This window comes from Hirsutella rhossiliensis (assembly GCF_020360975.1).
Source record: "Hirsutella rhossiliensis strain HR02 chromosome Unknown scaffold00002, whole genome shotgun sequence".
Lineage (NCBI taxonomy): Eukaryota > Fungi > Ascomycota > Sordariomycetes > Hypocreales > Ophiocordycipitaceae > Hirsutella > Hirsutella rhossiliensis.
This window is the reverse complement of record NW_025408668.1, coordinates 7,558,880-7,570,453: the sequence shown is the minus strand read 5'-3', so window position 1 is coordinate 7,570,453 and position 11,574 is coordinate 7,558,880. Positions and strand designations below refer to the sequence as shown.

Sequence of the window (11,574 nt, the reverse complement as noted above, 5' to 3'; positions counted from 1 at the left end):
GCTTCGCCCCACTATGATCACGGCCTTAGCCGGCGTCTCTATGATGAGGCCCCTCAATGCCTAGCTGGCGTTCGCTTCAGGCTTCTTGTCGAGTTCGTCGGATCCCCCCCTCTCTTGTCCGACGTTCATCTGCTGGAACGTAACGTAATCCACCCCCTTCCCGGTCAGACCCCCTACTCGGTCAGAAAAATTCCCCACCGCCGCGACCCACACTCATGGCAACACAAACTGAGCACAATGACGGCGACGGGAGACCAATCGGTTCCACGCGAAGAACGGGTCCTGCTCGCCGTCAGGGCCTATCAGCAGGGCCAATTCGAAAGTACGCGCAAGGCTGCGGCCGCATACGACGTCCCTCAATCGACAGTATCTGATCGACTGCGCGGTGTCATTCGCCGACGCGACGCTCAGGTGAACAACCTAAAGTTGACAGCGACGGAAGAGACTGCCCTGGTTCAATGGATCTTGTCGATGGACGAGCGAGGGATGCCGCCGACAATGGCTTACACTCGTCGGATGGCCAACTGTCAGAGGGAGCAGACTGACGGTCTAATCCGCACACGTAAAATATGCTGACACCCTCACCGGAGGTGGGGAGGGTGTAATTGTCGAGAAGAAGGTCCGAACGAGTTGAGGTCTCTAGGTCTCTCTAGGTAATACAGCTTGAAACCAGGTAAGGAGGGAGGTCTGCAGACTGTTATCTCTTCTTCCTAGACCACTGAGGGGTCCGGAGGATCTCCTATCCGAATGGGGACCTTCTAAGGAGTCCGGTATATCTCTTACTGGCTCGGGGACCTCAAGAGACTGAACTATCGACCTAATAGCTTGGAAAGCTATTGATCGGGGAGATCGAGCTGAATGTGCTGACGTAGATGACTTACGCGGCCTTCAGTAAGAGGCAAGAAGTGCCCTCTTCCTGATAGAATGTATATTCTACCTGAACACGGGATATGAACATAGGGAAGGCATAGAGGGATATAAAGGGGGAGGGTTAGACGGATACAGGGCAACCGAACAGAGCAATCAACACATGCATTCTCGCATACCATCTGATTATATGATACTCGACCTTCGAAAAGTCCCTTTATCCACTTCTATGCCCACTTTTGCTCTCTCCCTCGCGAGAGTTATGAGCCCGGGAGGGGATGGCACACCACCCCTGCAACTTCCGGTAACTGCGCGCGGTGCGGGGTTCAATCCCCCGTAGGCAACTACCTCTCTTGGATTTCCTTGGGTTATTGGCGCGGCGCTTGGTGTTCGACTCCCGCGTCTTGGGCTACGGGCCAGGGCTCCCGGCGGAGCCGCGATCCCTGAGGGGGTGTGTCGGAAGACGCGGTTGCCAGATATGTATCATTTACAGCGCACCTGTCGGAGCGCGTTCCACTTTTGCCTGCGTGGCGCAATGGTCTTCGCGACAGTAATACAGTCCGAAGGAAGTTGTCGATGGACTGTTATTCTGGTACTCATGAGGTAGGGGCAGCACAAGAAGGGATAAAGATGCATGATCTAGCCAGAAAGAGGCGGCCACGGGGCCCTATTTATGCCGTAGTCAGAGGGACCCTCAGGTGACTTACATAGGCACCAAGCTGGCCCCATACGTGAGGTCTTTAGGGGTCCCCGATACATGGCCTCATAATGATCCTTCAGGTGGCCCTCCCTTGATCCTTCAGGTGACCTACTAACAGCGGTGCCTATACTAGCCGACAGATGTATTCTATGACATGATTCAGTCCGAAGGACTTTATTACAACGATAACTCCCTACTACGACGACTTGCATCGAAAAAGCTCCACTCATCACGGATTGGCCAGTTGCTGCTCCACTCATCACGGATTGGCCAGTTGTGGTTCCACTAAATGCGGATTGGCCAATTGCGTCCCCATAAGTGTTGTCGGCCTGCCAACGACGGACGCAGTGGTTCCTGATTCTTCCACACCAACCTGTGCCGTCCAATCCAGCAGTCATGGCTGATGCTATCGCTTCAACGAAGGCTTGCAGGAACTGCAAGAAGGCGAAGTCGGCAGATCAATTCATTTCGAAGAAAAAATCGTCTATATCATGTGGAAAACCTACGGTTGACTGTCTCGACTGCAGGAATCGGCAGCTTTCACGTGCCCCTAAGCGTACTGCAGAACAAGCTGCGTTATCCCCAATACGTCGAGGAGGATTACCATTGATAAGCTTGCAATTAGGCACACCAATCATCTCAGAAGAATCTATTCAGCTGGGAACTCCAATTGCTGCGCCAACACCAGCAGGCACGCCGATTACTTCGCAGCCAGGTCCCTTGATTCCCAACAAGGTGTACGGCTTGGAACTCCGATCGAATCTACGGCATCGAGTCCTTCTATTTGGCCAAGACCAGTCCGATATACACATTCTAGCCCGCACGTGCCGCTGCGGCAGTCGGCTATCGAGCGACCGGTGGTGGAATGTCGAGATTTCGAGCTTCCGGATCCTGAATGGATGGGTGATCGATCTGTCGCATTGCCCGTTATCTAATCAAGATAAGGACCTCCTAACGGAGTTCTGGACGGAGCTGGGAAATGACCGAATGGAACATTGCGCCCGCTGTTAGGAGATATGGTTTAATATGGGCTTAAAGAACGGCATTTGCAAGCGTTGCATCGCTAGGGACAAGAACAAAAAGGAGGATAAGCCTTGGTTTTTTTTAGCCGAAAATTAGTTAGATTTTGGCTCAATCCCTACGTTCCTCCCCTAATTAACGAAAGTAGAAGAGATACTAATTGCTCTAGTTTATATATTCGTAAACGTTATATAGGTTCGAGGGCAGCAATATAAATATCGTGGCTATATTATGCACTTTCTCCGCGATGTTAGCAAGGTATATCGACAACTTCCCCTTTTACCGTCTAAATTAGATATTATCTTACTACGTCCTCCGAATGCGGGTAAATATGCCCACCTTAACCGCTAGTTTAGACGCCAGTTCCGCGTGCGCCGTCGTTATCTTTAGCAGTAGCTAGACTTCCTATCTTATAACTACCCGGGCTACCGGGATATTACTATCTACTAGAAGCGAATGTTAGTGCTACCCGAAGATAGCGATATACTTAATTAGGTTGCTATTATAGAAGTCTCCGATCCTCTAGCAGGTAATTTAGGTAATATCGAGAATAACGATATTAAGGCAGATAAGGTTAATTAGTCTATAGTGCTAGATCTACTACTAGAGGATATAGAGATAGAAGCATTGCACTCGCACGTTCTTAGCGACGAGCACGACGCACCACCCCCTATACGACCAGCGACATAACATTAGCTTAAAATGCTAGATATTCGGAGAACACCGATAAACGAATTTAACTAGTTATAGGCACTCCTATCCCTAGCCTTTCTAATACTATTTCCTCGCGGTTAAGCTAATTTTATCGAGCTAAGGTTACGGCCTATTAAATATACGGACTATATATAGCATGCCCTTCGATAGTATAATAGTAGATTTGCCTGCTATCCTACTTTCCGGTTTATGGTTTTTAATAAGCTAATACGAGTATAGGTACGAGAGAAAAGCAGCTACTTCGTTAAGCAATACTAATAACGGCAGGGCCTACTAACGCGAGATAATCTACTTAAGGCTTTCTAGAACCCTAAATCTATAGAAGCCTAGTAGTTGCTTAACTCTATTAACCGCTAGACAGCATAGCTTCGCGGGACGCGCCCGTATTAGTACCGAAAGCGCCGAGAGCTCGAGTCTTACGCCTATAACCTTCGCTGTCTAGGTGCTTTTATTATATTTAGCCCGGCAGACTTATACTAAAGGAGCCTCTATTAGTATTTACCCTAGTTTTAAGACTAGTAGGAGTTGCCCGAGCAACAACGAATAGGCATATCTAGCAGACTCCTCCGTGACAACCTATATATTGCAGCCTAGCACTTCTATAGGCGGATTAGTTTATTTAGAGATATCGTTCTTAAGTAGAAATTTAATATTACTAATTTTTAGAATAGGTATAAGTAGTAGGGTCGTAGAAGTAGCTATTGCCACGGCCTATACTAGATAGATAGTGCGCTTAGTGTTAACTTAGAAAGGGAGCATATATATAAAGAGTTCGCCCGTGTCTAGAGTTTCTACGTTATAGTATTTAATCCTAAGCTAGCCCGAGTCTAATAGTAAGGAGAGGGCAATCCCTTAGCTATAAATCCACTATAGTATCCCTTAACGTTCTAAAGGCTCTTATAAATTCTAAATCGCTGCTAACGCTACTATTATAGTAAGATATACTGACTACGAAAGAAGAAGGGTTTAGACGAGATTAATTACCGCTTTTTCTTCCCCTAGGATGCGAGAGATACGGCTAACGTTATTCGACGCTAAGGACACTCCTATTTCTCCTTCGAGGCGGCTAGGAATAATAGCCTTATAAACTACTATAACCGGTATCTTAGTCTTAGCTAGTTAGCTAATATTAATATCTCCCCCTATACTAGCCTTTAAGCCGTTATTAATTACGTAGCTAAGTATTATAGTAAGATAGAGAAGTAGACCGATAGTTATATAAGCCTAGGGCAGCAAATCTTACCCTACGTCTCCTACTAGAATCTACTTCTTTCTTTTGCCTCGCGTCTAATAAATAAGCTGCTTACTAAAAGGGACTTCTCGGGCTAAGAGATCTACTATATATTACTTAACTACGAGCTCTAGGAAGGTACCCGTGTTATAAGAGCCGTTGATTGCCGTCCCTACGAGTAATAGGGCCGGTCGCTTCGCCTCTAAGGTAATTATAATAACGACGCTAAGGTCGTTAGGATATATAAGAAGTATCTTTCTCGCCCTTCCCTTTATAAAGAACTTACTTACCTTAACTTCCTAGCTAACTAGAATATAAGTAAGAGGGATAGGAGAAAGTAGATACGTTAGAGTCGTTAAGCTAAGCCTCGAGTACTATACTACTTTCCGCGGTATAAGTCGAATCCGTAGTATTACTAATACGATGATTTTTATCGGGTAAAGCTAATACTTACTTACCCTTATCGCGATCCTAATAAACTACGTAAGATTAACGGTATCGAGTATAACTCGTATATATCTACCGCCGAATTCTATTTTACGAACTACTAGCACCCTAATAATTACTATAGCATACTTAATGCCGAAGACCGTTGACCGGATCCGGATAAGTTCGAGGAATAATTTTACGAGCCTAACCTTCTAGAGGAGGACTAGCTTAAGCTTGCCCGCTAGCTTCCCGACTACCTACTAAGCTAAGAGATAGTAGATCTCCTAGGTAGACGGGATATCGATATCTAATATAATTAGATACCCTACGTCGGTCGCTACGCTAATCTAGGTATCGTTTAGGGCGATTATTAGCGCTAGCGTATTACGTAGAATCCTCTCTATATAGATATTAAAGACCTTCCTTTCGAGGTCCGTGATACGCTTAACCTAGAGCAGCGGATCGTATACGATATATTCGTTGGATACTTCTAATATAGCAGCGAGGAGTAGATTCTACTCTATATTAACGGTGGTAGCGGTATAGGTAAGTCCTACCTTATTAAAGTCCTATCTTCGCATCTTTAGGGGCTTGCCGGTAACCCGCCTAGTCTAATCTAGAGAGCTATACCTACGGGTGTTGCAAGCAACTAGATAATAGGAATAATATTATACTCTTTACTCCGGCTACCTATTAATAGGGCTTTTTCGGAGCTCTCCCTAGCAGATGCTAATACTCTTTAGAAGAAGCTACGGGGCGTTAGGTATCTTATAATTAATAAGAAAAGCATGCTAGGTCTACGTTAACTTTCGTAGATCGATAAACGCCTCCGTTAAGTCTTTCCTGCTATAAGAGTCTTTGACTATTATAGGTAATAGGCTTAGGCCGCGGCCTAAGCCGTGTAGTCACGTGCGGAGGGCCAGATCCCGTAAGTATAGGGGCGGGCCAGCCGCGCATAGAAGAGCTCTGCATAGCTTATTAATATTATCCTACGGACGGCACCTACGCACACGCCTCTGCCTACTCCGTAATAGTATAAGCTATTAACTAATAGATCTAATAGATATCTCCCTAGAAAGGGTGCCGCTTCCCTAAGGGAGCACCCCGCTACCCCCCGGGCGGATAGGAAGTATTATAGCTATCCTAGAAGCGATTAGAAGCGCGACGGCTAGTGAGAAGAACGAGGTTCTCGCTGCACTAGGGGAGCCGTCTACGAGACCAGCGTTAACCCCTACGACCTTAGCAACACCGGTTACGGCGGCGGCACCACCGATACGGAAGCCGCTTCCCTAGCCGACTTAGGACGGTAAGCCTAAGTCCTTCTACTTCTTCCTTAGCCGGCTATAGACGAAGTTTATAATAGACGAGAAATAGGGCCTAAACGGCTGTCGTAATATAGCGTGGTATTCGCTCCTCTATACGCTGCCGGAGCCCTAGATACGGCGGATCTCCGGATTCTAGGATAAGGGCGGCCCTAGAGGCAGACGCGACCCATAGGACTTCTTCTAACACCTTACATATACGTTCGGCAACGTATAGGAGCGGGAGAAGGCGTAGGATAGGCTACGGACCCTTAAGTAGAGGGACGGGTAGACCTTTAGCGAATTCCTCCCCGACTTCGAAGAGACGCTCTTACGAGCAGCGGGAACTACGGTATAGGAAGACAGCGCGAAGCTTATATAGTTACGGAACTCGATTACGCCGGCCCTACGGGAGCTGCTTATCCCTATAATTATGCCTACTAACTACGGCGAGTACGTAAGCCGGTTAATAAAGGTAGTATAGGGCTACGAGCAGACGCCGCGTTTCTAGAAGCTTCGTAAGCGCACGCCGCATAGCGGTGACGGGATCACCGCCCCTCTATAAGAGGAATAGCCGACTATCGACACTAACGGAGACACCCTAATGTCGGCTACCCGCACGGACCGAGCTAAACGCGGTAGGAAGTCGTCTTCGAATATCCCCTAGACTATCCCGCTCTCTAAGCAGCGGGCGAAGTAGGTAACGAGCGAGGAAATCGGGAAAAGGAAGGCTAACGGCCGCTGCCTATATTGCGGCGCGTCTATATACTTTATATTAAAATGCCCTTTCTTTTTAGCTAAGCGGCCTATAGTAGTTTAAGTAGCGAAGATAGAACCGCTCCTTACCTTAGACGACGAAGAGGACTCCGCTCCCTTAGGCCTAGAGGAAAAAGAGTAGCTCCGGAGCAAAGACGGGCTCCGGAGCCCTAATTGCTAGCACTAGCAAAGGAGAAGGAGGAATTATCCGCCTATATAGAAAAGGAGCCTACTTTAATATAGGTTATAGTTAATAACTCCTTGCCCGTCGCCGCCCTTATAGACGAGGGCTGCTAGTGCTACGCCGTAGTTAACGAGGCGCTTACACGAGAGATATAAGTGCCGGTAGAAAAGATCGCCCTAAGGCGAGTAAAGGGCGCCTTAGGCGCGATAGAGGGTACGGTAATTAGGGGCATTATATAGCTAGCTATAGAGGTCGACGGTTACTATAAGCTTATCGTAGCCTATATAATCCCCTAACTAGAGTTTCCCTTAATCCTCGGGAAACCCTAGTTATTATATACGGAGTTATACTCGGTTCCGCACTAGAAGAAGCTATAGTTTAGGCCTACGCAACGGTAGGTCCGCTACGACGATAGTTCCGTAGGCGTAGGACTAAGCGTGCGAGCTTTATACTCGGTATAAGAAGTCCTTACCTCTATCTTTATAGGAACCGTGCGACGGTTAGAGCGGGAGGAAGGCCGGGCAGCGGCTAACGTAGTAGTCTGCGTAGTTAGCCTAGCGGACATCGATAAGGCCCTCCGGGCAAAGAAGCTAAAGTCGCCCTCTAAGCTACGGTAGTAGATACCGGAGCGCTTTTACGACCTCCTACCGCTATTTAAGTCCTAGGAAGCGGATAAGCTTAACCCGTATAAGCCGGGGGTAGACTATAAGATCGTACTCCGCACTAATAAAAAGGGGTAGGAACTACCCGCACCGTTCGGACCGCTATATAGTATATTATACCCGGAACTGCTAGTGCTAAAGAAGACGCTAAGGGACCTCCTAGATAAGGGTTTTATTTAAGTAAGCAGCTCCGAAGTAAGAGCGCCGGTCCTATTCGTGCGTAAACTAAGGGGCGGGATACGGTTCTATTACGACTATAGGGCTCTAAACGTAATTATAAGGCCGGACCGCTACCCCTTACCCCTAATCTCGGATACGCTCTATAACCTTTCGAAGGCGAAGTAGTTTACGAAGCTAGATATAAAATAGGCGTTCTATAAGGTGCGGATCTCGGAGGGTAACGAGTAGAAGACGGCGTTCTATACACGCTACGGCTTATTTAAGTAGCTTATAACGCCCTTCGGCCTCTTAGGAGCGCCCGCTACCTTCTAGCGTTATATTAATAACGTGCTTTAGGACTTCCTCGACGAGTTCGCCTCTATATACGTAGATAATATCCTTATCTATACGAGCGGCTCCTATAAGGACTATATATAGAAGGTGCGGAGGGTCCTAGAGCGCCTCTAACTTTATAGGCTCTACCTTAACCCGGATAAGTACGAATTCGGGGTTAAGAGGGTTAAGTACCTAGGCTTTATTATCTACGCCGGCGTAGGCATATAGGCGGATCCCGCAAAGATCTAGGCGATTCGGGACTAGGCTGCCCTAACCACGTAGATAGGCGTACGGAGCTTCCTTAGGTTCGCGAACTACTATAGGATATTTATTAGGGGCTTCTCCCGTATTATAATGCCCTTAAACGAGATTACCGGGAAGCGGACCGCCTTTCGCTAAGGGCCCGTATAGGAAGGAGCGTTCCGCACGCTTAAGGACCTATTCTCTTAAGCCCCGGTACTACTTTAGTAGGACTTCGACCGGTCTACGTTAGTTAAAGCGGACTATAGCGGCTAGGCACTCAGAGGAACGCTCTCCTAGGAGGTAGACGGGCGGAAGCAACCGGTGGCGTTCTACTCCCGTAAGCTAACCCTAGCGGAGCGGAATTATACTATTTACGATAAGGAGATACTAGCGATTATTAGCTACCTCGAGCCATAGTAAGCGGAGCTCTAGAGCTATAAGAGCTTCGAGGTTCTTATAGACTATAGGAACCTCGAGTACTTTATAACCCGCTAGTACCTCTCGGAGCGGTAAGCCCGCTAAGCGGAGTATCTCTTACGCTTTAACTTCTCGATTAAGTACCGGCTAGGGCGGGACTCCGTAGTCCTAGATACGCTTTCCCGGAGGGATTAGGACCGGCCGACGGGAGCGGACATCGAGGCCCGGGATCTATAGCTTATCCCGTAAGAAGCGCTACGGACTTATATAGGAGCTTCCCTAGTAGAGGAAGGCGCGGCGCTAACGGATGAGCCTTCCCCTATACCTTCGCCTCGGCCCGGCGAGGAGGGATAGACCGGCCTAGGGGCGCGTGCGGCGCGGGTATTCTAAGATGAGGTCCTCTAGCGCTTATAGGATAGGATGTCGTCTCTAGACCGCACCTACGAGAGCGTGCGCCGCGCCGTTAAGTCCGGCGCTCGACGCCTCGATCCGAAGCTAAAGCTAAAGGTATAAGTAGCCGACTATTATATCGACCTACGGGGGCACCTACGTTAGCGGGGGAGACTATAGGTGCCGGGCGCGCTGTATACTATAGAAGCTAGGGAGAAGGATAGACCGCCGGAGCTAGACGAACGGAACGAGCTCCGAGGGAAGCTAGTCTAGCTTGTCTATAACTCTAGTATCGTGGGCCACCTAGGTAGGCAGGGCATAGCAGCAGGCCTCGCGAGGGATTTCTACTAGCCCCTCCTATAGCACTACGTTCGCCGCTTCCTCCGTAACTACGATATCTACGGCCGCACTAAGATTTAAAGGGCGTAGCTTAAGGGGCTGCTTAAGTAGCTTCCGGTACCCGACCGGTTCTATACGTATATATAGATAGACTTTATAACGGACCTCCTACTTATAGAGGGCGGCAACCGCTATATATAGGTAATTAAGGACCGACTTAGTAAGTCTATAGTATTAGAGCCGATACCGTCTATAGATACGGAGTCCTATATAGAGCGCTTCCTATAGTACTAGGCCCGCTCGCATAGCTAGCTAGCCTCTATTATAAGCGATAGGGGATCGAATTAGACTAGCCGTTTTTAGCAGCACCTATGCTAGCTGCTTTAGATCACATAGCTACTTAGCACGGCATATTACCTATAGACCGACGGAGGGCCTAAGAGGGTTAACTAAGAGGCGTAGGCTTACCTACGGGCCGTCGTAGCCCGCAACTAAGTAGACTAAGACCGTTAGCTCCCTACGGCCTAACTTATATTAAATAGTAGACTATATACCTCTATTAGGATAGCCCCTTTCTTTATAATATATAGCTTCGAACCACCCTTACTAGTTCCCTTTACCGTAGGCGTAGCAGCGGAGTAGCATAGTAATTCGTTACCGGAGGGCCGCGCCTCCGCGTTCGTACGAAAGCTATAGGAGACCACGGATTATTGCTAATCCGCGATAGCCGCCTCGGCGTAAGATTAGGAGCGGTACGCTAATAAGACTAGGGCCCTAGTAAATAGGTTTATAGTAGGAGATAAGGTATAGCTAGACCTCCATAACTATAGGTCGGCACGGCTAAAGAAGAAGCTTAACTAGCTATACGCGAAGTTTACGGTATAGAGGGTTATTAGCCCGTAGGTTATAGAGCTCGATAGTCTCCTAACGGGAGTCTATAATAAGATTAACGTAGACCTCCTTCGTAGAGCCTCCTTTAACCCGCTACCTAGATAAGAAGCAGCGGACGCTTAACCGCCCGTAATCGAGGTAGAGGGAGAGGACGAGTTCGAGGTCAAAGAGATACGGGCCGCGCGCTAGAAAAAGGTTAGTAGGGGGAAACGCTAGGAGGTCCTCGTTAAGTAGCGCGGGTATCTCGACCTTACGTAGGAACCCGCACGTAAGTTTACGGGAACCGTAGCCCTCGATAAGTTCAAAGCCTTATTCGGAACGGTAGACGAGAACGACGGACTAGCGGACTACCGATAGTAGCCCGGGCTAGGACCACGAAGTAGGCATAGCGGAGGGGGCAGTTATAGCAATATAGGCAATATAAGCGCAATAGTACGGGCGGAGATAAAAATAGCGTTTATTATAGGGCGGAGCCCCTAGACTACCTAGGCCTATTCCTTATCGTTATTATTATTATTATCTTCGTTATCGTCGTCCTCGTCGGCCTCCTCCTTCTTATTAGCGGCGGCGGCGGTCTCTAAGGCGCTAAGGCGGCCCTTTAAGCCCGTAAGCTAGTCGGCTACGGCGGCGGCTCCGGGGGTAGAGGGGCGGCGGCTAGCGGCGGCGGCAGGGGCAGCGGCGGTAGCGGAGGCGGGCACGGCCAAGGGGACCGCCGATAGGGCGACGGAGGTAGTATCCCTAGCGCCGGGTGCGTTAGAGGCGGAAATAGGGGAGCGGAGGAGTAGGACTTACTTAGGTATAAGGCCCTATCGCTCGAGGGCGCGGAGGTTACGGTAGGCGGCGGCGGCGGCGGTAAGGCGCTTCTTAGCAGCCCCCCGCGCCTACCTATACGAGCCGGCCTTCTAAGCCGACGCCGTAGCGAGTAGGACGGGAGG

General features: G+C 48.8%; 1 protein-coding gene across 1 annotated transcript; it reads left to right on the top strand.

Moving 5' to 3' along the window:
- Positions 1-237: 237 nt before the first annotated feature.
- HRG_02609 (helix-turn-helix, psq domain-containing protein) lies at positions 238-634 on the top strand (the record flags this gene model as incomplete). The annotated part of the gene is made up of 2 exons (XM_044861080.1): positions 238-526; positions 591-634. 2 exons carry the CDS (start codon positions 238-240, stop codon positions 632-634), a joined length of 333 nt encoding a protein of 110 aa, XP_044724713.1.
- Between the last annotated feature and the right edge of the window lie 10,940 nt (positions 635-11,574).